The 27,916-nt window shown below is 54.6% G+C and overlaps 1 protein-coding gene across 2 annotated transcripts in view; it reads left to right on the top strand.

Annotated features, from left to right (window-relative positions):
• Positions 1 to 21,574, top strand: part of RPS6KA2 (ribosomal protein S6 kinase A2) — a 162,594-nt gene extending 141,020 nt beyond the window's left edge. For both annotated transcript variants that reach the window (XM_082669034.1, XM_082669035.1), the window contains exons 15-21: positions 5,407 to 5,496; positions 7,213 to 7,371; positions 8,862 to 9,023; positions 11,556 to 11,632; positions 12,861 to 12,978; positions 17,776 to 17,913; positions 18,573 to 21,574. In XM_082669034.1, coding sequence (XP_082525160.1) covers positions 5,407 to 5,496; positions 7,213 to 7,371; positions 8,862 to 9,023; positions 11,556 to 11,632; positions 12,861 to 12,978; positions 17,776 to 17,913; positions 18,573 to 18,698 — 870 coding nt within the window. In that variant the 3' untranslated portion in view covers positions 18,699 to 21,574. The remainder of the gene's footprint in view (positions 1 to 5,406; positions 5,497 to 7,212; positions 7,372 to 8,861; positions 9,024 to 11,555; positions 11,633 to 12,860; positions 12,979 to 17,775; positions 17,914 to 18,572) is intronic.
• Positions 21,575 to 27,916: the final 6,342 nt, after the last annotated feature.

The following is a 27,916-nucleotide window of genomic DNA, read 5'->3' as shown; positions in this document are numbered from 1 at the left end:
TGATCTCCCTGTGCCATGCGGCTGCTTCCCACTAGCTATCTATTTTACGTTTGGTAGTGTATATATGTCCATGCCTCTCTCTCGCTTTGTCACAGCTCGCCCTTCCCCCTCCCCATATCCTCAAGTCCGTCTGGCTGCGACATCTGTCACCCCATTGATCGCCAGCGTTGATTCAGCTGATCTGGCTGGGTAGGCGGGTGTCCCCTTCCTCCCTCACCACTCCACGTGCGTCCCTCCCAAAGCCGTGCGGTCGGTCGAAGAGGACGACCTCCCCCCGATAGAGGAGGACCGTTCTTCGGTCAAGGGTATACGAGTAGCTGTGCTCCCCTGCTAGAACCTCCAAACAAGCTCTCGGAGCTATTTCCATGGGACAAAATAGCTCAGGAGTCTGATGTGAAACTCAGGCCCACCTTTGTCTTCATAGCCAGCCCCAGAGGCTAGTGGTAGGAGGTGAAAGTGTATAGGACTTTGAAATAAGCATGACATAATACTGCATAGATGCCAGGGCATTAATGCACCTGTCATTTGAAATAAGACTGAAATGGAATCAGCGATGAACTGCAGAAAGTAACTGCGATAGGGTAGGCTTCAAAGGGGAGAGGTGTATTTGGAAGGAAAAGATAATATTCTTATTTCATGAAAGGTTCTGTACTCACTTTACAAACATTGCACAAGGTTTCATTTTTACTTCGGTTTTAGGTCTTTGTGGCTTGACATGACCCAGGATCTGGACACTGCCATTTGCACAAACCCCCCCTCTCCAGTGGTTTCCGTCTCACTCACATGGAGCCCAGATCCTTGCAGTGGCCAGCAGGGCCTCACAGCCCCGTTCCTGGAGCTCCTCAGGCCCCTCCTCTGTCCCCAGCCCTCTCCCGCAAGGGCGACACACTCTTCCCTGAGCCCAGCGGTTTCCTCCCCAGCCTGGATGCTGACCTCTGACCCCGATGTGGTCCTCCCCCATCGTCCTCGCCTTCCGTACCTTCTTTAGGGCTTTTGTAACCCCTGACATGCTTCGCAACTCATTTCCTGTCTCCACACCCCCGTCATGGTGCTTGGTGGTGTCGAGGACCAATGTTATGTAAGAGAGAAAGATACCGCAAGTTCCCTGGTGGTCCGGTGGTTAGGACCCCGCGCTTTCACTGCCGGGACCTGGGTTCAGTGCCTGCTCGAGGAACTAAGATCCCACAAGCTGAGTGGTGTGGCCCAAAAAAAAAAAAGAAAAAAGAGAGAGAGAGAGAGAAATATAAATCAGGAGCTTTCCTTCAAATTCGAAATCACCTCATCCCCTTCTTTGGCTTTTTTGTTGTCGAGTGGGCAGTACGACTGCTCCAAAGAACATTTCTTGGCTCTAGAACGCATTTCATTCTGCAGGGACTCCCCTGTTCAGTAACCAGTTCCTTTCATTCGTTTTTACAAATTTTTTATTAACGCTTTTTCCAAGGCAGACGCAGTGCTAGGTTCCAGGCAAAAACAAACCTGTTCTCAGGGAACTCACAATCAAGCCATGGAGGGATTTTACTGATCACAGAACCAGAAGCCATAGCGAAAAGGGGAATGTCGCTGAAGAATCAGAAGCTAAGGGAGCTTTTCTGTCGCTGTAGCCTTTCCTGTCGGCCGGTTTTATCTTCCAACATGCAGACACGCTTCTCTTCATTCAAAGCTCCACTTGCACATTTGCCCCCTTCTTTGTCTGAGAGGCTCACTCAGGGATGGATGGATGTCCCAGCCATGGCCACGTTTTCCTGGAGGGAAGCACAGCTGCATGTCCTTTCAGGAGCAGATTTTTGTGTTATTAAAGTAGCAATAGAATCAGGTGAAAATAAAGTGAGATCCTTGAAATTGTACAGGAGTCTGTGTCATGCAGTCCTTAATTCTAGTGAAGTGTGGCTGACACACTCAGGGCTGAAGCTGGGCTGCCTCTCTCCAGAAGGAGCCCCAATTGGTATTCACAGCAGACCGTTGACAATTACATCGCGTTTCTGGGCTCATTTTCCTACTGTGTATGTAATTTGTCAGCCAGAAAAAGCAATGGAATTGACAGATGCCTGACGTGAATAGAGCTTATTTTTAGAAGGAAAACTGATTGGCATGGAAATTTTAATTTTTTCCGGCAGGAAAACTTGGAGTCCTTTCTCTGTGTCATTTGTTTAAAGTAGTTGAACAGGAGAGGGTATCTGTTGAATTTTACAAGGGGTTCCGTGCTCTACTCCTCCCGTGTCAAACGTATGGATCCTCTCGACACGTCAGCAGAAACGCCCACCTCCGGAGGTGCTCGGCCGGCCTGTGAGCTCAGGCCGCCTCTTGACCACCTCGAAGCCCCACGCCATTCAGTGTCCAGGAGGGGAGCCTGTGCTGGAGAGAGATGGGCAAGAGGGAGATGGGGAAACGCAGAGACCAAAAGGCAGAGGGGAGAGTGCGTGGATGGTAGTGAAGCCTGGACCAGTCCTGCCCCCGCCTTCAGCCACCAGGAGTAAGGATGTACCGATACCCACCTGCACGCTTCACCTGCTGAGGACAATCACGTTGTCTGCCATCCTTTGTTGGGGCCAGCCTCGCTTCACGGACTGTGGAAATATACAGCTTGTCAAACAGCGGCCCCGTGAGAGTCTGATTTGCCAGGCCCGTTGGGTGCTGACCTGTGGGTGGCCTCCTGCTGCGGGTGAGGACAGATCCACCGTTCCTCCCCGCTCGTGGTCCGTCAGCATCATTTGAGCATCGGCATGGAGAGAGGAGGCCTTGCGGGTGAACATGTTTGCTGAGAACGCCTCCCTCGGTTTTGCTGCATAAGCAAGATTATAAAACAATACTGTTCTCAAGATACAGGACTCGATTAACCAGGGCTCGCTTGAACTAGAAGCCAGTCCCACAATAGCAATCCTGAGAAATGGACCCCACGGAGAAGAAATTCCTTCCTGGGTGCGTCTGAACAATGTGCTCAAACCGCCCCCCTACCCCAGGCTCCGCTGTACCCCACAGACCTGGGCTTTGTGCTCAGGGACCAGTCATCACACCTCACTGCTCTGTGTCTCTTCTTCCTGACCTTTCGCCCAAAAACATCCCAGAAAAAGATTTGTGGACGAAGCTGCCAGCCTTTGCTGACAGCGATCAGGATGACAGCGCTGGGTCTGAACAGAACTTGCTGCCGTGTGTCGGTCCCACGTTGCCCAGACTATAGGAGAGGCAGCGGCCGGCTGGGCAGGTGCAGGAGCCCGTGCTTGCCTCCACTCCCCGGGGGCCTCCCTTCCAGGCAGGCACCCGCCCTCTCCTCCGTGCCCACTGGGGACCCCATCACCCCACCCTGCCTGCTCTCTGCCTTCCAGTCGGTTCTGCTGGGGTGGATGCCACAGGAGGGAGGAGGGTAGAGCCCCCAGCCCCTGTGGGTGCGCTGTTCGTGCAGCCGCCCCTCTGGTCCCATAACTGCTCCCTCCTCCCCCTGCTCTGGGCCATCGGCATAGAGAAAAGGCTTCCTCTTTCTTATTTATCTTGCATCCTATTCTATTGTGATTTGTGCTAAAAATACATTTCCTTTATCATGAAATTTTATTTGAAAAACTATGAATCTACCACTAACTTTTTAAAAAAACCACTAGTGATTTTAACCTTCTCAAATTGCAAAGGGATCGCAGCCCAGGGATTGAATGGCCCGGCAGGCAGCTGGGGCAGAGACGGTCCTAGAACCCTGTTGGTCAACATGTGATCCAGGCAGTGTAAGGGTCTGCCCCGTGGCTGCCTGGGCACCCACATGTTAGGGCATCCCCTCCATCACCCACTGAACGAGGCTTTAAAAAGATCTCTAGAAGGATGCATTGTGTGTTGGCTTCTGCCAATAACAGAAGTGATCCCAATTCCTAGCTAGAACTTTAGGAACAAAAGGAGGGAAGCTGTGTCAGGAAAGGAAGCTGGGGCTTCCCTGGTGGCGCAGCGGTTGAGAATCCGCCTGCCGATGCAGGGGGCACGGGTTCGAGCCCTGGTCCGGGAAGATCCCACATCCTGCGGAGCAGCTAAGCCCGTGTGCCACAGCTACCGAGCCTGCGCTCTAGAGCCCACGTGCCGCAACTACTGAGCTCACGAGGGACAACTACTGAGCCCACGTGCCACAACTACTGAAGCCGTGCGCCTAGAGCCCGTGCTCCGCATCAAGAGAAGCCACTGCCATGAGAAACCCGCGCACCGCAGTGAAGAGTAGCCCCGCTCGCCGCAACTAGAGAAAGCCCGTGCGCAGCAACGAACACCCAATGCAGCCAAAAATAAACAAAAAGTAAATAAATTTATTATTTTTTTAAAAAAAAGAAGCTTAGGTTTTTCCTTGTTGAACAACGTGTGTCATAGGGCTCATGGTCCTGGGCGCTAATGTCGTCAGAGCCTGGCAGTGGGTTTAAAACTGAGAGAAGCGCGGGCACCATGACCATCTTCCACTGCAGCGAAGGGGCGGCAGGGCGTCGGGCGGGCAGAGCTCCAACACTGGGTCCTGTGCCACCTGAGCATTTAGTTCATCTAAAGAAGAAAGTGAGTTTCACGCAAGCCTCCACTCAGAGCCTCGGACGTGATAGAGAGTGGAAGTGAACTTCCCTCACACTCTAGCAGCGAAATGACTGCACGTCGTCCACATGGCGAACGTTTTGAACTTGGGTGAAGCTAATGCACAGAAACCATCCTCCTCTTCTGAGTGTCGTTTCCCACACACGTGCTGTAGCCTTCGCCTGAGTGGGGTCCCCTCCCCAGCCAGCTGCATCCCCGTAAGAAGCAGGAGCTGGGGCCCAGGAAGCTGTCCCCAGAGGTTTGAGTGACTGTCCACCAACAGGTGACCCCTTGTTTCCAGCTGGGCTTTCATTCATGACACCCTGTGATCGGAAGCCATCTGTTTTCATGGGGTAAGAGGATTTTATCTGCCATCCTAAGACCAGCAGGAGGAGGTAGGAGCCAGAAGGAGCGTCCGTATGTGTAAGTCACAGCGCAGCCTCGGCACGCACGCCGCCGTGGCGTCTCTTGGTGAGAACCACACTGGGTCTCACTTTGTTGCCGGTGTGTGACCACCAAACAGGGAGAGAGATGCACGGCAGCCGGAGGCCCACTTTGGATGGGGCAGGGGGCACAGGCCGCCAACCCAGAGCCTGCGCTGCGAGTGGTGGAAGAGCGCCTTCTGTCTTCGGTGGTGCCTGTGTGAGCGCCCCGAACCCACCCTTCTCCTTGCAGCCCTGTCATAGCTTAACATTAGCGTGTGCAGGCAGGTGCTCTCTCTTTTTCACGTCAGTCTCTTCTGCTCAGTGGGGAATCAAGGGTTGCCGTGAATTCCTAGGCAGTTGCGGGCTATCTTGGTTGAGCTTGAGCCGGAGGGGAGGAGGGGCAGAAAGGGTTGCAGCCGCAGGCGCCAGCTGGAAGCCTCACGTCCACCTCTGTTTGTTTCAGATCATCGATAAGAGTAAAAGGGACCCCTCGGAAGAGATTGAGATCCTCCTGCGGTACGGCCAGCACCCCAACATCATCACCCTCAAAGACGTAAGCGCCTCCGTGCAACAGTGGTGTCGCTTGCGCTCTGTGTCCCTCCGGCCGGCGCCAGAAGCCACCGTTGATCTGGTGCAAGCCGACTGCTCGGCTCACCAGCTGTTCCTGGCGCCCAGGAGCTCGGAGCCGGAGGGGCTGCTGCCCGGACAGCTCGGGGACACCCGGCAGCTGGGTAGCCCGGCCTGCCGGGCCGTTTATTCACACCCCGTTGACGGCACCCCACTCCTCCCAAATCAGAATGCGCACGTGCGTAAAGGAGAGAGAGCTGGTGTGGATTCTAATCCAGGTGTGTTTCGCTTCGCTGTCATGGAGAGCGTGGGGCCCATGAGATGGGCTCCAGCTCTGAGACTCCAGACCCGGAGCCCCTCCCAGCTCCCTTCGCTTTCCCGATTGAGCGATGTGTGGCCCTTGTCCCTGAAAGAGGGGAAGGGAACAGGGCCCAGTCACACTGGAGCCAGTTGGGTGCACCTGGCAGCCTAGGGCTGGGCCTCTGGGGTCAGGCAGGGGAGAGAGCCTTGTCTTCCTCTCCAACTCCAGAGTGATCCCAGCATCGCGAACCCAAAACCTCAAAATACTGGGGCCACCTCAGTTTCCTTTGGGCCCCATAAATGCCTGGAGTAGGAGGCCTTCCAAATGCCAATTCAGTTCTGAGGAAAGCGTAGAACAGGCCTTGTGTGAGCAAAGCTTGAAGTGCAGCCCAGGTGCGTCCCTGCGGGTCATGGTCAGCTCCCCTGCGCGAGATCAGCCCCCTGCTCTTGCCTTCGTCGTGTGTGTGCGAAGGTCCGCGAACAGAAATCAGCGAATTTGAAAACTCCCGAAGAGCCCTGACTGTGCTTGGGATGAGCGACGTCACCCTGGGCACATTCGCAAAAGCAGAGCGTTTGCTCATAAACTCAGAAATAAATACAACAAGATGAACTTTACGTCCTTTATTGAGCTCCGTGCCAGCCAGATTGTTGTAGTGATTTGTTCTGAAATCACTGGCTCGGAAGCTAGAAAGTCACCGTATTCAGGTGCTTTGCTCCGTCTCTCTCTGGTTCTTCTCAGCACTTGGGCGGCCCCTCTGCTGGGCCATCGGCCTGACAGAGCCCCAGAGCTTGTTGGTTTGGTTTGTCTTTTACGTTCAGGAGATTAACGCTAGTATGACGAAAGCTCTCTTCATCTACTGCTTTTCTGAAATAAAAGCAGACCAGCCCTCCTACCTCCTCTCCTCCCGGACTCCCAGGGCTTGTCCCCCGCACAGGGCACAGCAGCGTAGAGGGCCCCCGGGGTCAGGCTCCCCACCAACCACCTGCTCGGTAAGGTTTGAAAAGCGCGGCCCTGGAGAACGCCGCCACCTGGGGCTGGGCCAGCATCGCGTTGTCCGTCTCTGAACATCGCTCTCCTGGAGGCGGGGCAGTACCAGGGTTCACTGCAGCTAAATCCATCCATGCAGATCTCAGCGCTGCTGACCCATGCCCTGCCCAGCAGCAGATCATTAAAGCGGTTTTTTTCCCAAGAAGAGCCTCGTCTGGCATGACTAGAAAATCCTCACTCATTTTCTACAGAAGTCTTGTGTCTGCTCCCAGGGGAGTACTGGGACTCCAGGCTCTATGCACTGATGCGCCCCCTGCCCCTGCCGGGGTGGCCCCTCCTTCCCAGTGGCCAGCAGGCCCGCGAGGGTGACCGCGAGGTCCCTGAGTCCTGTGTGCTCTCCCGCCCCACCCCCAGGTCTACGACGACGGGAAGTTCGTGTACCTGGTGATGGAGCTGATGCGGGGTGGGGAGCTGCTGGACCGTATCCTGCGGCAGAGGTACTTCTCGGAGCGGGAGGCCAGCGACGTGCTGTGCACCATCACCAAGACCATGGACTACCTCCACTCCCAGGGGGTAAGGCCACGCCCCACCCCCACCCTGGGCAGCCCCGCGGGGAGGACAGAGGAAGAGCGGGACCCGGGGGCGCTCAGGCCACGGGCTCAAGAGCTGGGAACTCAGGTGTCCTCGTCTTCCTTGTGAATCACAACCGTCCCTCTTGGGTCTAAATGATTTTAGACACACACGCTGTGTGTCCAGGAGCTAAGTCAAGAAACTAAATTCACCGAGACCAGCAAAAAAGTAGTTTGGGCTTGATAAAGGGAAATTTGGAATGTTCATCAGTTGCCCTATTTAGAATTGAATTCCTCCACCAATGCCAAGAAATATGGTGGTAAAATGACAGCGACTGCTGAGGGTTCCAGGTGCTGCTCTGAGCTCTTCGTCTGGGCAGTTCTAGACTCTGGATCACACCCATTTCACAGATGAGGAGACCACAGCGCAGAAGGGTTGCGTATCGCGCCCAAAGCTGCACACACAGCCGGGTTCTAACCCAGCACCATGCTTCTAGACCCCTTGCCCTCAGCCCCAGACCCCCACCTTCTCAGCACCTCCCAGGAAGCAGCAGTGCTTCCCCGGCCAGCCGTGCACGTGTGGCTGTCAGCTTTTAAAATGCAGCCCCGTCTGACCAGGACATTCCTCCAGGGCTACACGATGGTCATCTCCCAGGACGGTCAGACTGTAGAAGCAGCCCTGCAGATGATGGTTTTGCAGGTTGGCTTCTGTTGCACGAGGGGGGGCAACAGACCTGGAACCGAAGTCTTTTGTTTCCCCGCCATCGGAGCCCCTGTAAGCCGGCTGCCAGCCGTGGCCCTTTAATCTCCCTTCTCTGTCCTCTCCCTGGGTGTTAGCAGGACAATGAGACACGTGGGCCCCAAGCCACATGCAGACACACCACATGTTCTTACAATCGGCCTCTGTCCCCTTCAGAAGAAGCCGCTTTGTGCCCTAAATAGCTACATGGCCGCTGTGCTTTGAGGCGCCGCCGGCCCCGTCCTCGGTGCTCAGAGCGCCGTGCGGCTCCCTCCGCACAGATGCGGCTCTCGGATTTCTGTCCACTGGCCACGTGCACACGACAGAGGCTCCTTGTCTGCATCACCCGCTGGGTGCCCGACACCTGCCCGCTGGAACGTGGCATCACACAGCAGATGTTTCTCTTTAGAAATCTTCCACCCGTGTTACTGAGCTCACCACCAGTGTCTCTCTGTGTGATGGCCCCAGCGGACCTCCCTGATCTTGGGCACAGGCTTACTTATCTCTTCATCCAAATACTCACTCGCCATCCGAGGGGCTTAGGTGGGGTCCTCGATTTTTGAGTGTCAGTGTGAGAGAAAGAGAGGGGGGAGGACCTACAGAGATCGGAGCATCCCAGCCGATTGCTTCCTGTCTCAGGACCTGCCCAGAATAAACGACTCCAAATAAGCCCTTATCTCTTGAGTGTGTCCCCGCTTCTGTCCCCTGCTCCAGCCTGGGCCCCAGCTCAGGCGCACTTCCTCCTGCCTCTCTAGGTCGTTCATCGAGACCTGAAGCCGAGCAACATTCTGTACATGGACGAGTCTGGAAACCCCGAGTCCATCCGGATCTGTGACTTCGGGTTCGCCAAGCAGCTGCGAGCCGAGAACGGGCTGCTGATGACCCCCTGCTACACAGCCAACTTCGTTGCCCCGGAGGTGAGAGGGCCGCTGAGCCGGCGGGAGGACGGCCCTTTCCTACTTCCAGAGTCACTGCGCGGTTCGGTGTACTGGCGTCGGCAGTAACTCTAGAGGGCAGCAGTGAGGCGCTTCGGTCTCTTTTTGCTCAAACACAGTTATTTTATCATTTTATTTCCTATTCGTAAAATTTGTAATGGTGAGGTTTGCATGTGGAATTGTCATTGTGCTCTACACGATTTCGATCAAACCTGCCTGTCTGTTAGGAGTTGCGGTGAGAAATAGTGCGTCGGTCTCTCCTACAACCGGGCAGGGAGCCAGTGGGTCACCTGGGATCAGCAATCTACCAGCAGCTGCACCAGGAGGGAGGGCACGTGCGTGGACTTGGTGCCAGAGCTCTTGATCTAGGTTGTTTCCCAGAGCTCCAGGAGCGAGTCAGGTGCTGTGGGACCGAACGCTGGGGTTCTGCCGAGATTTGCGGATGAGAACGCACGTGAATCCTGCGGGCCCCCCTCCCGCCCCCTCGTCTCAGGGCACCAGAGGCCTCGGCAGCACATCTCGTACGTGCTGTGCCCTTTTCGGGCTCTGGGGATCATTTCTGGTAGGTCCTGCACTCACTGATGTGTCTGTGGAGACAAATCCAGTTTCTTGCTTTTTAGAAAAGCAACCAAACCCAAGATGCTGGTGAGAGCAGAGCTGGAAACAGAAGAGGCTGACGTTGCTGATGGGGGCGGGGCGGGGGGGGGAGGTCAGGAATGAAAACAGACATTAGGTTCTGCGTGGATCCCTCTGGTGGTTGGTGAAGCCGCTCCAGGGTGGCCCTGGTGGGTGCAGTGACACGTACAGAAAGTCCTAAGAGAGAGGCATGCTGGCCCCTAGTGGCCAGTCTGTGAGCTGAGAGGTGACCCAGGTGGGGTCCACGAGGTGACCACGGCCAGTGGTCCACGAGGAAGATGTCCACGTGCCTGCCAGGATACGGATGGATACGCAGCTGGGGCCATCATTAGGCTGTCCAGATGCTACCTGTAGCCCCTTTAAGAACAATCTGGTTCTATTTGAGCAATATTATTGCCTTATTTGATCGCTGCTAATGTTAATAGTATTGGTTTTAGTGATTAGAGACTACCTTACGTTGGTATATTACTTTACCATTTACTGAGCACTTTTACCTGTATTTTTTGCTTTTATCCTCCTATGCCACATGGAGTGGGCAGGGTAGATACTGTTAGCCACAGACAGCTCACAGATTAAAAAAAAACAGACCCCACGTGTTGAAGGGACTGAAGATCACTCAGCTAGTGAGCATGGGCAAGGGCTCGAACCCCGAACGCTTGGTGTGTTCACACGCCTCGGTGACCTGCCATGCTGCAGACACCACGCCTGAGGTGCCAAGATCCCGGCCCTCGTGTCTAAGGAAATTGGACACGGCTCTCCTGACTTCACGTTCAATGTCAGTCCAGTGACCTGCAGTCGCCCGGAGTACTCGCGCTGCTTTCTTTATTGTTATTCAACTGTAGACATATCAGAGGATTGCCTTCCCCTGAAGTGTGTAACCCCGGGACACGAACACTCTCCCGTGTTAACTAGTCCTCAGAAACTCAAACACAGAACTACCAGGTGACCAAGCAACTCCACCTCTGGGTACAAACCCAGAAGAGTTGAAAGCAGAGGCAAGAACAGGTATCTGTCCACCCGTGTTCACAGCAGCGAAAAGGTGGAAACAACCCACGTGTCCATCGATGGATGGACGGTACAGTGGAATATTAGCCTTAAGAAAGAGGGAAATCCTGTCCTACGCCACATCATGGACGAACCTTGAGGACACTGTGTTGAGTGTGATACGCCAGGAAGAAAAGGACAATTTTGTGATTCCTCTTACATGAGGGACCTAGAGTTGGCAAATTCATAGAGACAGAAAGTTAAATGGTAGTTCCCAGGGGCTGGGGGGAGGGGAGGGGGAGTTGTTGTTTCATGGGGACAGAGCTTCAGTTTTGCAAAAGGAAAAGAGTTGTGGGGATGGGTGATGCTGACAGCTGCCCAGCAATATGAACGTACCTAGTATCACTCAACCGTACGCCTAAAAACGGCAAAGGTGGGAAATGTTATGCTAAGTATATTTTACCAGAGTAAAAAAAAATTCTTCTGTTTTGTTTTGGTTTTTGTTTTGTTTGGTTTTGGTTTTTGCCACACCACACGGCTTGCAGGATCTCAGTTCCCCGACCAAGGATTGAACCTGGGCCACCGCAGTGAAAGCCCGGAATCCTAACCACTAGGCCACCAGGGAACTCCCAAAATTCTTCTGCCTTAAAAATTAACTGTTTCCTCTTCAGTCTGTCGTGTATCTGGCAAGAGCCAGGGCTCCCTGTGTGCGAGGGTCTTTGGGGAATCCTACTGCACGGAATTAGGGTTGGCTTTGCGGCGATAAGCGACAGTTCCACTGAAGTCACCCCGCATCCCCAGCCATCCCCCCGACCCCCGCCGGGGTTATGCACCCATCACAGCTTGAATTTTCCCTGCCAAGTGCTTATCCGTCGTCTGCTTTTCCCCCGGCAGGTCCTGAAGCGGCAAGGCTATGACGCGGCTTGTGACATCTGGAGTCTGGGGATCCTGCTGTACACCATGCTGGCGGGGTAACGCAAACCCTCACGTGGGTGTCAGCGCTCAGGGCACCCCTGCCGAGGCTGCTGGCCCTTGTGGGCCTGTCCCTGTGCATGGTGTGGGCCCATACCTACAGACCTTGAGTTCAGTCTCCTGAAGCCCCTGCAGGACAACCAGAGAGCAAGGGCGGAAAGTCACGCCTTGTCGTTCAAGTGTGTCTCTGGAATTAGGGAACTGGGGCTCCACAGCTCAGCCCAGCTCATCAACAAAAACCCAAGCCTCTGACCGCGGGTCCACGTTCTCGCCTCTGCGCCACGCATCCTCTGCACAGAGGTCACAGCATCTTTCCTTACAGACGTCTTCTCGAGCCAGGAAGCAGCCACGTCTCGAAGAGGCAGGCAGCGCAGGCTCCGGGTCATAGATTCACCCTCACTAGCTCTGCTCCCGGGTGAATCACAGGAGTGACTGAGAATGCCCTGCTTTTTGCGTGGCCTCAGTGAGGTATTTCCTAGTCAATCAGTGACTAGTGTCGCAGTGGAGGGGGGAGCCCCAGTGAGCCTGGGGCCGTGCCCTGAGGGCTGCAATAGCAAAGGAGGCCCTGCAGTTTCTTCCCAATGCCACGCTTTGTGATTCTTCTGGTGCTTACTTTGCCAATACATAAACTAGGAGTACAAACCCTGCCACTGAAGGAAGTGCGTTAGGATTACATATAATTCTCTTTCTGGGGAGGCTACACTGACCCACCCTGGTTTATGTGAAGGGGTGACAGTAAACATCTATCACACACTTACAGTAGGGCAAGAACCGTTTGCATTTTGTGTGTGTTTGTGCGTACCTGCGAGTGTATTATTCTGCCCATTTTGCAATTGAGGTTCAAAAAATTCATTTGTCAAAGAAGCCAGAGTTGGTAATAGATCGACCATGGGTCTCTCAGACTTCAAATCCCAGTCTCCCGTCCACTATATACCACACTGTCACCATGGAAACCGCATCACCGGGCAAACCACTGTACCACACTGTCACCAGGGAAGCCAGAAACGGTCCAGAAAGGCTCATCCTTGGGTCCACAGAACTTTCTTCACTGGCTGAGTAAGGAAAAGAGACACAGCAGTAAGAAATAAATTACACTTTACCATGAATCCTGGATTTGGGGCATGATGGGAAAGAAAATATTATTCTTTTTACAACAAAGAGGCGAAATGAACTTTATCTTAGATTATAAAATGGAAGCTCATTACCACAAATTCTCTCATCACGCAGATTTACCCCTTTTGCAAACGGACCAGATGATACCCCTGAGGATATCTTGGCAAGGATTGGCAGCGGGAAGTACGCCCTTTCCGGGGGAAACTGGGATTCCATATCTGATGCGGCAAAGGTGAGTACATTGCCCAGTGCTCTTCTCAGGTATGGAGATTCTGCAGTAACCATTTTATCTTTGAGAATACTAGAGGATACTTTTCGTGTAAATCATATAGATATTTTATGCTCATAGATTTTTTTAAGAGACACAGCTAAAAAAAGGAAATTTTGCAAAAATATTTCATCACACTTTTCACATTTTCTACAGCCTTGGTGTATTAGGGTTCTCTGGAGATACAGAACCAATAGGATGTGTATGTATAGAGACAGAGACAGAGAGAGACTAAGACAGAGGATGAGCTATTTATTTTTATGGAATTGTGGAGGCAAGTCCAAAACCTATAGGCCAGGCCAGAAGCCTGGAGACTCAGGAAAGAGTAGATGTTGCGGCTCTAGTCCAAAGGCCGTCTTCTGGCAGAATTCCCTTTTCCTCGGGGACTTCAGTCTTTTTTCACTTAAGACCTTCAGCTGATTGGATGAGGCCCACGCACATTATGGAGAAGTTGACAGATTTAATTGTTAATGTCACCTTCACAGAAACATCTAGATCACTATTGGTTCTTTTTTTTGGGGGTGGGGGGGTTGGCCTCACCACACAGCCTGTGGGATCTTACTTCCCCAACCAGGAATTGAACCTGCACCCTCGGCAGTGAAAGGGCAGAGTCCTAACCACTGGACCACCAGGGAGTTCTCTAGACGAGTGTCTTTTGTTTTTCTTTTTTTTCATTGAAGTATGGTTCATTATGTAAGTTGCAGGTGTACAACATAGTGATTCACGAGTTTTAAAGATTGTACTCCATTTATAATTATTATAAAACAGACAGGTGTTTGACCAAACACTGGGTACCATGGCCTAACCAAGTTGACACAGAAAATTAACCATCACACTTTTAGGGATGTTGCAAAATGATAGCCCTGAGTGTTCACAGACTGACCAAGTAAAACTCTGGTACAGGGGTGTATTTCTGTTATTAAAAAATACTTTGAATTGGGGCTTCTCTGCATCTGCACCATTTGTGACCAGCCCTGTTTCTCTGTCCATCAGACTTGGAATTCCTCTCTAATCAAATAGTAAATTATAGTCCAACCACAGTAAGAAACAGCATCAACAGTCTATTTCTTGTGTTTCTATAAAATGACCAGAGGAGGAGAAATTCTGGGGTTCTGATTCCAGCTCTGCCATTACCGTCTCTGTGTGACCTCATACAGTGATGGTGGAGGAGATGATGGAGGTGAGGAAGGTGGTGAAGAGGATGGTGGAGATGGCAGAGGAGATGATGGAGGTGATGGTGGATGTGATGGTGGAGGTCATGGTGGAGGAGATGGTGGATGTGGTGGTGAAGGTCATGGTGGAGATGATGGGAATGGTGAAGGTCATGGTGGAGGAAGTGGTGGAGCTGATGGTGAAGGTCATGGTGGAGGAGATGGTGGATGTAGTGGTGAAGGTCATGGTGGAGGAGATGGTGGAGGTCATGGTGGAGGAGATGGTGGAGGTCATGGTGGAGCAGATGGTGGAGGAGATGGTGAAGGTCATGGTGGAGGAAGTGGTGGAGGTCATGTGAAGGTCATGGTGGACGAGATGGTGGAGGTCATGGTGGAGGAGATGGTGGAGGTCATGGTGGAGGAGATGGTGGAGGTCATGGTGGAGGAGATGGTGGAGGTCATGGCGGAGGAGATGGTGAAGGTCATGGTGGAGGAGATGGTGGAGGTCATGGTGGAGCAGATGGTGGAGGAGATGGTGGAGGTCATGGTGGAGGAAGTGGTGGAGGTGATGTGAAGGTCATGGTGGACGAGATGGTGGAGGTCATGGTGGACGAGATGGTGGAGGTCATGGTGGAGGAGATGGTGGAGGTCATGGTGGAGGTCATGGTGGAGGAGATGGTGGAGGTCATGGTGGAGGAGATGGTGAAGGTCATGGTGGAGGAGATGGTGGAGGTCATGGTGGAGCAGATGGTGGAGGAGATGGTGAAGGTCATGGTGGAGGAAGTGGTGGAGGTGATGTGAAGGTCATGGTGGACGAGATGGTGGAGGTCATGGTGGACGAGATGGTGGAGGTCATGGTGGAGGAGATGGTGGAGGTCATGGTGGAGGAAGTGGTGGAGGTGATGTGAAGGTCATGGTGGACGAGATGGTGGAGGTCATGGTGGAGGAGATGGTGGATGTGGTGGTGAAGGTCATGGTGGAGATGATGGGAATGGTGAAGGTCATGGTGGAGGAAGTGGTGGAGCTGATGGTGAAGGTCATGGTGGAGGAGATGGTGGATGTAGTGGTGAAGGTCATGGTGGAGGAGATGGTGGAGGTCATGGTGGAGGAGATGGTGGAGGTCATGGTGGAGCAGATGGTGGAGGAGATGGTGAAGGTCATGGTGGAGGAAGTGGTGGAGGTCATGTGAAGGTCATGGTGGACGAGATGGTGGAGGTCATGGTGGAGGAGATGGTGAAGGTCATGATGGAGGAGATGGTGGAGGTCATGGTGGAGGAGATGGTGGAGGTCATGGTGGAGGTCATGGTGGAGGAGATGGTGGAGGTCATGGTGGAGGAGATGGTGGAGGTCATGGCGGAGGAGATGGTGAAGGTCATGGTGGAGGAGATGGTGGAGGTCATGGTGGAGCAGATGGTGGAGGAGATGGTGAAGGTCATGGTGGAGGAAGTGGTGGAGGTGATGTGAAGGTCATGGTGGACGAGATGGTGGAGGTCATGGTGGAGGAGATGGTGGAGGTCATGGTGGAGGAGATGGTGGAGGTCATGGTGGAGGAGATGGTGGAGGTCATGGCGGAGGAGATGGTGGAGGTCATGGTGGAGGAGATGGTGGAGGTCATGGTGGAGGTAATGGCAGCCGGCATTTAGTGAGCACCTCCCCTGTGTCGCACCCTGACACCCGCATTGCTCCTTCCATCCACTCTGTTTTGAATGAGTATGGGAATTGTCTTAGTTCCGGTTCCCACAGTAGAGCCACAGACCAGGACTTGGGTGCTGGTGGTTTCTTTGAGAGGTGATTTCAAGCAGGAGTGAGGGGCAGGGAAAAGGTGGCAGGAAAGGAGTTCGTCAGGTACAGGACACGTTACCAAGGTCACAGCTGCAGGGAGAGGGCTTCGCTGCCTCCCAGGACCTTTTGCCGGCTTCTCCCTGCTCCTTCCCTGCCATATCTTCCCCTCGCTCGTTCCCCTGTGCCTTTCCCCCCTCTGTGCTCGCCACACAACAAAACCTCCAATCCTCCGAAAACAGGCAAAGCCTACGGATTTGTATGTTATGATACTTTATCTGCCTCCTGCATGCACTGTGTAAAAACACACTGCTTTACTGTGAGTTTTTTTTTTTTTTTTTTTGGCCTCGCCACGCAGCTTGCAGGATCTTAGTTCCCCAACCAGAGACTGAACCCCTGCCCTCGGCAGTGACAGTGCGGAGTCCTAACCACTGGACCGCCAGGGAAGTCCCTACTGTGAGGTCTTGATCAAGTCAATAAAGGTCTCCCTGCTTTCATTTTCCACACATAGAAATGGGGAGAACAGTCGTTCCAGGAGATATTTGTTTCAAGAAGTTACCAAGATTAATGTTATCAAATATCAAAAGGCATTGTATTTCTCTGTAGAAGGATATTTTATTAGTGTATAATATTTCTTTGTTGCGGTTGATGACCACAAACTCTGTTGAGTGATGCAACTTCACATGAAACAGATACTCTAACTGATTTCATTTCATTTTGGAATGTGATGGGAACAGTGAAAGGAGGAGAGGAGGCTGGCAGAAAAGCACGGATTCTCACCGAGGCTCTTCCTTGGGCACTTGGTGAGGAACTATACACATCACGTCTTCACCTACAAAACAGGGATGTAATATTCACCCTCTTTCCCCCAAGGACAGCCCTGATGCTCACAAGAGCAGGTGCCTCAAGCATGTGAAGACAGTCTCATGAATTCCATGCAGACGCAGCTCACAGTTCTAGTTGTACGTGTGTGTAGACGTAGGTACACACATTTGCATGTATTGCCATAGGTAAATCTGAAGTGGAGCTCAGTCTTTAAACCCGTTGTAGGAGTTTTTGTTGCTATTACATTACAATCAAATAAGAAAATCAGGGCTTCCCTGGTGGCGCAGTGGTTGGGAGTCCGCCTGCCGATGCAGGGGACACGGGTTCGTGCCCCGGTCCGGGAAGATCCCACGTGCCGCGGAGCGGCTGGGCCCGTGAGCCATGGCCGCTGAGCCTGCGCGTCCGGAGCCTGTGCTCCGCAACAGGAGAGGCCATAGCGGTGAGAGGCCCGCGTACCGCAAAAAAAAAAAAAAAAAAAAAACGAACAAACTCAAATAAGAAAATCACCTCTATGGAACATGAGCCCCTTTGGACACAAGTAACAGCAGCAGATGACTAATTCCACAGTTGGTGATTATTTGCAGCAAACACTTGTGGATTTGAGGATAGTAATATTTATTATATGTGATAAAATGTAACTGAGGACATTGTTATGACTGGTTTATATCTGTGGGATAGTCATTATTTCAGCTTCTCCCTTTGGAAGATTATCGTTTTTACTCAAATGATATTTCAGTAACTTACACCCGCTATTGAACGTTTCCACATTTCATTTCTCTTCAGACATAAAATCTTTAATACTGTATGAACCTGGGGTGATCCACCAAGTTGACGACGGTTAAAGCTTTAAAAAAAAATTCACATGTGTAGAAACCTGGGGGTAAACGTTCGGCCCCAGGCGCGGAGCCTCACTGTCAGCACGGTGGCCGGGTGTCGCCGTGAGCAGGGGAGGACTTTGGCTGGGAGCCCCTGAGAAGCAGCGGCACCCACTGCCCTCCCCCCACAGGATGTCGTGTCCAAGATGCTCCACGTGGACCCTCAGCAGCGCCTGACAGCCGTCCAGGTCCTCAGACACCCGTGGATTGTGAACAGAGAGTACCTGTCCCCAAACCAGCTCCGCAGACAGGACGTCCACTTGGTGAAGGTACCGACCACTGGTCCCCACGGCAGAACGGTGGGAGCGGGGGCTCCAGAGAGCTGCCCCGATGCCCGCAGGCTAACCCCAGGGGTTACGGGGTGCCGGCAGGGAACCCGCAACAGGCCCAGATAGGCATCCCGCATGTATTTACGGCTACTTGGTTCATCCCATACGTGCAGTCACATGCCGGACTCTGAGTAAGTGACAACTTCTGTTAACACAGAAGGGGCGGCCCCTCTTCTGGGAGGGGTGCACGGCTGGGGTTCTCCTGCTGGGAGCCACCCGTTCAAGACCACCCGAGGGTTTAGAGCTGCTCCAGGAGGGGCCCAGTCACCCAGGTTGGTCCCGGATCCTCAAGATTGGCAGAGCTGGGGTGCTGTTGCCAGGAGGGCACCCCAGGGACCCCGCAGCCGCAGAGCGGATCGGGGGCTGGGAGAACCTCACCCCGGGGCTCCCCGGGAGCCCAGAGCGTCTACCCCCAGTCACCGCACAGTTCACAGATGGGGTCCGGAGGGCGGGTGGACACGGCGATCAGAGCAACACCCTGATGTTTGAGGGCCGGTGCTCCGTGGCCCTGAAGGAAGGCCTCCCGTAGCCCAGGCTCGGCGAGGCCCAGGCCGGGTCGGGGGCCGGCACAGCGTCACCGCCGCTCCCTTGTGTTGCAGGGAGCGATGGCCGCCACCTACTTCGCTCTGAACAGAGCCCCCCAGGCCCCGCGGCTGGAGCCCGTGTTGTCCTCCAGCCTGGCGCAGCGCCGGGGCATGAAGAGACTCACGTCTACGCGGCTGTAGCCGAGCCCGGCGCCCGCTCATCCTGCACCTTCTCGGGCAGCCGGAGGGGATCCAGGCGGGACCTCCCGACGCCTGGCTGTGCTGACCTTGCCGTCTCTGCCCCTAGCCGACCAGCCGGGGCCCTTCCACTGCGGACCTGCCGAGTGCCTGGAGGCCCCCCAGCCCGTGGGTCTTGCGCAGTCGTGGCCTGTGTTTCCGTGGAGACGTGTGTTTCCCAATTATAAAGTCAGTGACCTGGTCTGATTTCCGGCACACACAGCCCAGGTGTCACGGTGCGAAGGTGACAGTTAACGGCAGAGCCCTGGGGGCCCGGCGTCTGCGCCTCTGCCCTTGCCCGCGGCTGAGTGACCGGCGGGCACAGGGCACCTAGGAGCAGATGCCTGGTCCCTCCAGATGATCCAAAGAGCCCTCGTCTCATTGCCCCCCACTTGGGACTGAGGCCCCCACGTTCTCTCCCGTTGCAGATCTGATGGGGCGAGGCCACCCCGGCCCCGGGAGCAGCAACTTCGCCTCGGTGGCCACGCTTCCCAAGAATCGCTCGCGTCCCCGGGAGGGAGCCAGCCCAACCTGTGCCCGTGTTTTCGCGTTCTCCTGAGGACCGGAATCTGCAGGAGCGGCTCAAGGGTCGCCGCGGCCGCCCCGAGCTTCCGAGAGGGCCTGGGCTTCCCTGAGTGCTGGCTTTCCCCTTTCATGGAAACCCTGTGGCCCGTGGGAACCCTCAGTTGGGTTGCCTCCTGTCAGTCCCTTCTCGGTTCCCCTGGAGACCCCTGCCCCCCGCCCGGGGCCAGAGGGGAGCAGAGGATGTGTTGCTGAGAGCAGGGGTGCCCTTTGTGGAAGCTGTGCTTTTGTGTCGTGCTTTGTGTTTCTGTTGCACGGGTCTGTCCTCACCTGACATGTCAGGGATATTTAATGTTTCCCCCAGGGCGTGTGAACACAGGAGTGGGTGTGATGCAGGGCGAGCCACCGCCGGGGCCTGGAGGACAGAGGCCTGTGTCCTCCCAGCCGGCCCCAAACCAGGCCCTTGCCCACCGTGCTGTGACTGGCCAGCATCACTGGGCACCCCCTGCCCTCGGGGGGAGGGGGGGCACCTGTTGGTCTCAGCCGGGTTTTCACCAAGAAGACAATTTCTGAAAGTCCCTCCATTTTAACTCACTCTGGTACCCAACTCGACCGACAAAAACAAAAACAATGCCGCCTTCTAAAAATTAGCTCCCTAGCTTGGTCTAATGGTTTTCAGACCTGAAAATATAAACGTATCGCAGAAGCTTTAATTATCCCGTGAGCCTTTTTTTTTCTTTTCCTCAGAACCACAAGGAATAAAACGGTGGGGACAGGTTCGTGGGCCTGTTTTCCCACAAAGCCCTCTTGGGCACTTGGCATATCTCTCAATTCTTTTCCCAAGGCTCAAAACACGTCCACCCACAAGAGTTTTGTTTTAGGTCAGAACTATGTCGTCTGTTATTAGAAACTTAGGAACACCTGGGGGGCCCCAGCTCACAGATTTTGCCCTCCCAGAAATCGACAGTGGTCCTTGTATCTTGTGTTTGCCGCACAGGCAACGGCCGGTCCGTCAGCCGCCTGGGCCTCTGTCCTGGGCTCGTCGGCACGTTGCTGGTTTGCTTGAAATCCGTGTGTTGTGATGGAAGGGGACAGAAAGGAGAGACAGAGATGCAGCACGGCTGGGAGAGCGGCCAGCGCGTGTTTTCTGTGCGTCACACCAGCCCCCTTACGTGTGCAGCCTTAGTTCTGACCGTTCAGAGCCCCGCGGGGACCCCGGGACTCACCCCGCACCGGACCCCGCCCGTGGCAGGGGCACCCCGGCTCTTCCCCACTCTCTCCTGAACCAACTCGAATGCCCTGAGGTACCTCCACTCCCTCGCCCTTCTGCAAAACAAAGTGGTACTTGAAACCCTTCTGCAGAGAGGCAGCCTAGAGAAGCTGAGAGCCTGTGTTTAATTGAACTGGCTTAAGTCTCAAGTAGCCAGTGGCTGGGCTTCCTAACCGGCAGTCGGTATGTGAATGAAGGTGCGATCACCGCGTTATTCACCTGTACGGGCACCTCCACCATTCACGCAAGGCCTTGCGGGATTTGCACACGTGGTGTGACAGCCCAGCAAGTTAACTGGCTGCCCTGCCCTCCTGTAGAGTCAGACCCCCTCTGGATCACCAGAACCAGACTTGGTTGTGATAAACCCGAGCCCGGGGTCTCAGGCCTTTGGCCCTGCCGGTCCCCCTCCGTGGTACCCACTGTGGTCCCATCCACCCCGGCGCCTGCCCACTTTAAGAGAAACACCTGATGCCCCCCGGAGGGAGAGCTTCGCCCAGTGCTGCCCCCCACGTCACACTGGGCAAGAGTGAGGTTTCACTTGTTCCCCAGGGGCAGTGGGGCGTGATTTCAGACTACCCGCGTGTGTGTTGCTGCGCGGACGGCTGTCAGGGCTCGATTGGCCACGGCTCCGATGCGAGCCGGCCCTGCTCACTAGTGGCGTGACCCAGCGCCGCTCTGGGGTGGTGGCCTTGCTTCACTGGGTGCTTCCAGCACGGGAGGGATCTGATCCGCACTCGTCCTCTCCCACGTGGTTTGGTGGCCCTCACCGCTCCGAGAGCCGTGGGGTTCTAGAATGGAAAGGACGCCGCAGGCCCTGAGTGACGAGGAGAAGCCACCCGCAGGCTCAGGGCGTCACCGGGAAGGGACCCGCCAGCTGCAGCCGAGCTCGCGCTCCCCCGAGGACGCCGCCAGCACTTTGCGTCCCTGCCCGCGTCCGTGTTTACAGGGGACTCTCGTGTTCACGCTTTATATTTTATGTTGGAGATGGGCGGCCACTCTATGATATTTATTACGCTTTCCAGACTTTCTGAATAGATTTTTTAATAAACATGGGTTTTATGAAGTGTAATATTTTTCTAGCATAACTGTGATATTGGACTTTCTATACCGTCCCGAATAACAGTCTGCAGGTGAGCTTCTGACCAGGCCCTCCCCCTCCCCTTGCACCGCCTTCCGGCCGCCCCAGCCTCTGCTGCCACCAGCTGGCCTCTTCGTGGGGGCAGGCGGCACGGCCGTCCCCCACCCTGAGAGCTGTGCGTGCACGGGGCCGCGCGTGCGTGCACGTGTGGGTGTGTAAGCGCGTGCCCAAGTGCGTTGTGTGATGCCCGTGTGTGTGCGTTTGCACGTGTGAGCACGTGTGTGTGCGTCCGCTCCCCGTGCAACCCGGCAGGAGACGGGGTGGTCATGTTGGTAACGAAGCAGGTGGCCCGGGTGGGCTGCTGGGCGCCAGCCCCGCGGTCTCTCGCGGGTGTGCCACCTGCCACCCACGCCCAGCTTTTCTTCGTACAGTAATAAAACAAGCTACGCTGTCGGTCGTGAGCTCTGCAACCTAATTTCTTCTTCCCTCTTGGTCAGTTCCTAACCTGCGTGTGTCAGCCGGTGGGACCCCCCCCCCCCACGCACACATCTCTGCCATCGTTTTGGGGCTGCTTCCCCAGCAGGTGAGGGATCTTCCCGAGATCCTACAGCCTCACGGTGCAGGTGGAGCGCTGAATTTCAGGGCCAACGATAACGCCCAAGGAATTCTTTCTCCTGCTGCCCCAGAGCGTGCTCAGAAAACGCCAAGTGGAAGAGACTGAATTGGAGAAAGCATCTCTTACATCCGATGTGTGTTATCTTCTATTGCCACTGTGATAAATTCCCTTAACCTGGTGGTGCTGAACAATTCGTTATGTGATAGTTCTGGAGGTCACAAGTCCGAGATGGGTCCCATGGGGTGAAATCAGGGTGTGGGCAGGGCTGCATTCCTTCTGGGGCTCTAGGGGAGACCTTTCCAGCCCTTTCCCAGTGTCCCTCCAGCCTCAGAGCCAGCCGCAGGGGCCGAAGCTACGGTCCTCACATCTGTCACCCACCTGGAGCACCCAGGACACGCTCCCTTCTGTAAGGCCAGCTGGTTAGCAGCCTGAATTCCCCCTGCCACCTCAGCTCCCCTTTGCCCCGGCACCAGCACGTGACATCTTTGCGGGGCCCGTCATTCTGTCTGCCGGGCCAGCGAAGATCTGGCCACACGTTTCAGCCTGTGTGTGGTTCACAGGGGGACGAGATTCAGGAGCTGTGTCGCTTTGGGGCTTTGCTTTCTCAGAAGCTGACAAGTTACCTGCCACAGTCTCATGGATGCCGGACCGAGACGCGAGACTCTGGGTCACAGCCCAGCCACCCCCACAGCAAACAGCGAGACCTTGTGTGTGTCAGTCCCCTGGCCCCCCGGTCTCACGAGGGTGGTGGAGTGTGGCCCAGGCCGAGGGTTACCCAGAGGGCTGTGTGGCAGCCGGGGCCCAACTTGGGAAACACCAGTCATCTATAAAGGGCTGCAGGCAAACAGCCATCCTTTGCCCGGGATGGGGACGCAGTCCTGTCTCCCCGGCTGTGCAGTGTCTCGGGGGATGTCCCGCTAACTCAACCGCAAGCGCACACATCCGTCTTTTGCAGGATGTAACCTAGTCCTCCAGGTGCCTTTCATGCAGAGCGTTGTATCTATACTTGCAAATCCAGCTTGCCACTTGTCCTAGGTAATGCCAACCCAGACCACTGGCCGTATTTGCTTCCCAAGATGCTGGAAACATGGGGCGGGTAAGGGAGCCTCGAGCCTGGGCTTCTGGTTTCCAAGGCAGCCCCCGGGTCACCCAGTTATGCCGCCCACCGAATCCCTGGTGTTTTATCCGGCCTGTGACCTCCTAGGTAAAATGAGTAAATCTCGTGTACGAGGGCAGATGGCAGGGCAGCTTGTGACTCAGGATCCCGAGTCAGAGGCTGGGCATGGGGTCGGGCTCTGCTGCCAGTGTGGTGTGGACACGTCCCCATCCCAGGGCTCGGATTCCTTGGCCGTACCAGGGTCGGGGCACCTCCACTGACGCCCCAGCTGCTTTAGCTTGTCAGTGCTTTCACATAGTGACAGTCATTTCATCCCTGGCATGTGGAAACTCAGACTAAACAGATGACCCCTCACAGCAGAGATTCGCTCAATCAGAACACATTTCCTGAGCTTGGACCACACTCCCATCGCTGTCCTGAGAGGTTCCTCAGCCACAGGGCAGGGCCCTCCTCTGGTGACGCTAAGCTTCCAGCAGGGGAGGAAAAGCAAACCAGTAACGGCACATAAACGGTAGATGCCAAGGTGGCGAGCGCTCTGAGGGAAAAGCAGAGCGGACCGAGGGGACTTGACGTTTTATTCAGGAAGGGAATTCAGAACGTGCACTGATCCTTAAGATTTGCTGGTTCTCCTTAGCAACAGATGTTACCAACCTTTCAATGTTGAGCCCATGACTTCTGAATTTTATTTAATTGATTCCCCGATAATGGCTACAATTCAGGATCCAAAATCAAGAACACTTGTTTACGACGTACGTCCAGTGTGGGCACGTGTGTGTCCTTTACCGTGGTGAGGAGAGACATCAAATAAATGTTTGGCAGAGGAACCACCTTCACTATGCTGTTTTCATCACACCTGAGCTTGGGCGAGAGAGCCACGATTTCCAAACCGCAGCTGTGGTTTCAGCTCCGAAACGTCATCGTTGGCAGCAAGTTCCATTTATTTCGGTGTTTTCCCCAAATTTTATCACACGGGGTTTTCTCTCCTGAGGGAATAGGAAGCCAGTTTGGCCCCTGACCTCAGCTCTCCTGGGTTCTGCTTTGGGCTGAGGGACAGATTGTGAAATTGGAAACTTTGATCACGCAGAGACACGTCAAAACCCACAGACTTTCAAACCCTGCTTCTTCATGGACTTGGAAACTGGATCGATCAGGTTTGTTTTTAGTCCTAAATAACAGTTGAATAAGTAAGTGTTCAGACTAAAGAAAAGATTTTCTTAAGAGAAAATGAGAGCAGAGTTAAGCTCTTCACATAACTTTAAAACACATTTTTAGAGCCTAAGGTTTTGCTAACAACGTAAACTCTCGCCTAGTTACAAAATATCCCCAGTGAAACCTGGAAAGCGTCCCAGAAAACCCAGACTCACATAGAACTCCATCTAAAAGCCTTTGATATGAACAGTAGTGAAAGTTTAATGTCTAAGCCCTTGAGAAGATTAATGATAAAATAATAAACATTGGCCTCACAGGAACCGGACAAGCGACTGTCCCTGAAATTTTAGACAAAAGGAAGCCAGAGGTCAGTACGCCTCCCAGACTACAGTTCACAGGCTGGGACTCAGGCTCCCATATCCCCCGAACGTTCTAGTGACTCCAGACTTCCGTTTCCTCCAACAAGACCTTCCAGGACCCCCTGCGGAAATGGGAGAAGGCAGTGACCCCTGGGCGGGGGTCTCAGCCTCCTGACGGCTGATGGAGGCGCTGAAAGGGGAAGGCCCACTGCACGGGATGTCCAGTGCTGTCCAGGAAGGGCAGAGCCCTGAGCCACTGTCCGGGAGGTTCTCCGTCGGACGGCTCTCGATCTACTGGTTCATTCACACAAACATTTCCTGACACCAGCTCTTCGCCAGGCACCAGGGAAGCAGACAAATCTCTCTGCCCTCCATCAGCCTTTTTCCTAGTGAGGGGAAACAGAAGAAACAAATCACACAGAGGATGTGGCTCTCAAACGGTACTGAGCATTGTGGGAGAAACAGAGGACAAGGTGGGCAGCGGTGGGCAAATTCAAACAGGGTCGGAGAAGGCGTCACCGGTGGGTCAGCACGCGGCAGTGGAGGGCAGGTACTGCAGGGCAGGGAGGGTCACATGAGTTCATTTCCTTCCCCCAAAGCTTCACTACAGCCTCGGGCACAGAGCAAGGGCTTTCTGTGAATTTGCAATTGTCACAATGTGCCACTAGAGCGCAGTGTTGAAAGTGTCCCCTCCCTCCCCAGCACCCCTCCCAGATCGCAGCTTCCCTGGGACGGTGCGGGGATGGCAGCTGTCCCCAGTCCTGCCCCTGGTTCCTTATACCCGGTCAGGGACTGCCAGCCTGAGCTCTCGGCAGATCTGGGCGTCTGAGATCTATGTCGACGTTGCCAAAAGCTGTGTGAGAAGCACAGATTGACACACCAGGAACCTACACGGCAACACGTCAGGCTCCTCTGGCTTTGGTTGGTTTTACATTAACTTTAATTATCTCACACATAGGGGAAATTTTACAATTTCACTTTTAAAATGCTCCTGGAGAGGAGCAGAAAAGTTACTTAACAAATATATCTTTATTAGACAGTCTTTCTTAAAACAGGTCTATAGGAAAAACAATTTCAAAAAAGGTCTTTGATGGTGAAAATGGCTGTGAATCAGTGACTCTGGTAACCACCAAGGAGAGACGCTCAGACAATAGATTTGGACACACCTGTAGCTTTAAAGCAACCCTGTGATTTCACGGACCGGCCCTGTTGGAGAAGCAGAACACCATGCGTGGCTCTAAGTTCCAAAACCAACCAGGTCCTACCCTGGCTGGACACCCAAGCTGCTGGCCACTACAGGCTGCTTGTCGCCACGCGGACATTTGCCAAGCACTTCATCCTGGTTCATCAATCCTGAACTTGCGTCTTCACCCCAGCCTCCCAACACTTGCCGCTCCTTCCTGATCCCCGAACTCAGTGGAGACACTTTGACTCACACCATTTCCAGAGGATCCATCCAGAGACGGACCCATCCTTTGGTCCAGAGCCTCTCCCCCAGCCCCTCCCGCATCAACCTTCAGATCCCGCTGGTTCGTCTCCTGAGCCGGGGCTTCCTTTCATTCCCGTTATCCCCGCTTCTCTCTGCTCACCTGGGCAGCCGCACTGACCTACTGACTGGACTCCCTGCTGCAGCACTGCCCCCCAAGCCCATTGTCCACGCTGAGGCTTAAAATTCTATCAACAGACAGTGGCGCCCGTAACCCTTCACTGTGTTAAAGGAAAAGCTTCAGCAGCTCTGGTTCTTCTGGAGAAAGTCCAGCCTATTTATCTGATATCTGACCCCCATGACCTTGGCCGGTGTGTTCTCAGCTAATCTCGAGGCGCACCCTGCCTTAAGTTGATAATTCCGTGCCGTCCAACAGGGTGCGCTCCCATCACGGCTGTCTATTTAAATTTAAATTGCTTAAAATTAAATAAAAGTCCAAATTCGGTTCTGTGGCCGCACCGGCCACCTTTCAAGTGCTCCACGGCCGCAGGAGGCCAGGGCTCCCGGCTTGGACAGCCCAGATTCTAGAACATTTCCATGAAGGCAGAAGGTTCCACTGGATGGCACTGTTCTAGTACATTCGTCAGGAGTCTTAGTTACAAACAAGAGGATCCACTTTAGCAGGTTTAAGCAGAAAGGGAATTATTATAGAGGAGTAAGTACCTTGCAGAACTTTCCGGAGAGCAGGCCTGGAAGCTGCACGGCCAGAGACAGCGCACTCTACCCCCTCGTCCCAAGGCTGCTGGCAGAGCCCTGGTGGCTCCCTGGCCACCTGCTGCGCCCAACGCCCTCCCTCACCAGCATCCGAACTGGCTGGGACTCTGTCTTCCTTTTCGTCCGGGCCTGTGTCTGGCGTTCTCTGCCTCTGGCAGCTCTCACTGTGTGGTCCCCGGTCCCCCATCAATATTCCCCACTGGGCCAGCTGTGCGTGGGGGCCTCCTCCCTCCCCACTGTAGCAGGAGCCCTCGTCCACCGCCGCCTCCTCAGGAGAGGTCACCACGCGGCGACAGCTCTTGGCCTGCGACGCAGCCTGGCGGCATCTGACAGACCGGCTTGATAGAGCTGCATTTGTGTCCCCGGGGAAACACTCTCCCCTCGCTCCCCACTTGCAGCACCTAAAGGCACAGGCAAAGCCAAGACACCGGTTGCTCATGGCCCACTGGGTCCCACCAGCACCTGCGCCCCTCCTTCTCCAGCCCCTGGGGCCCGACAGAGAAGAGCCCCAGAACTGCGGTGTCTCAGTGCCCACCGCCTAGGCCAGGACCACACCCCAGTCCCCGCACGGTGACCTCTCCGCGGGCGGCCCCGGCGCTGTCCTACCCTGACACCGCCACAGGCCTTAAGGAAGCTGGGCAGGACCCTGAATCCCGGAGGCATGAGCCTTCAGGCAGAATTCCTCAGGCTGGGGGCTGAAGCAGCAGACAGTTCAGGGGGCCGGGGGTCTAAGGTCGGGGCGCCCGCCCCCTCGGTGTCTGGTGGGGACCCGCTTCCTGGTTCAGAGAAGGCTCTGGTCCCTTCGTCTTGTAAGAGCCCCTCCCCGCATGATCCCGTCTAACGCTAAGCCCCTCCCAGAGGCCCCCCTGCA

This window comes from Grampus griseus, assembly GCF_964374135.1.
Source record: "Grampus griseus genome assembly, chromosome: 13".
NCBI lineage: Eukaryota > Metazoa > Chordata > Mammalia > Artiodactyla > Delphinidae > Grampus > Grampus griseus.
This window is presented reverse-complemented; position numbering and strand designations above follow the sequence as displayed.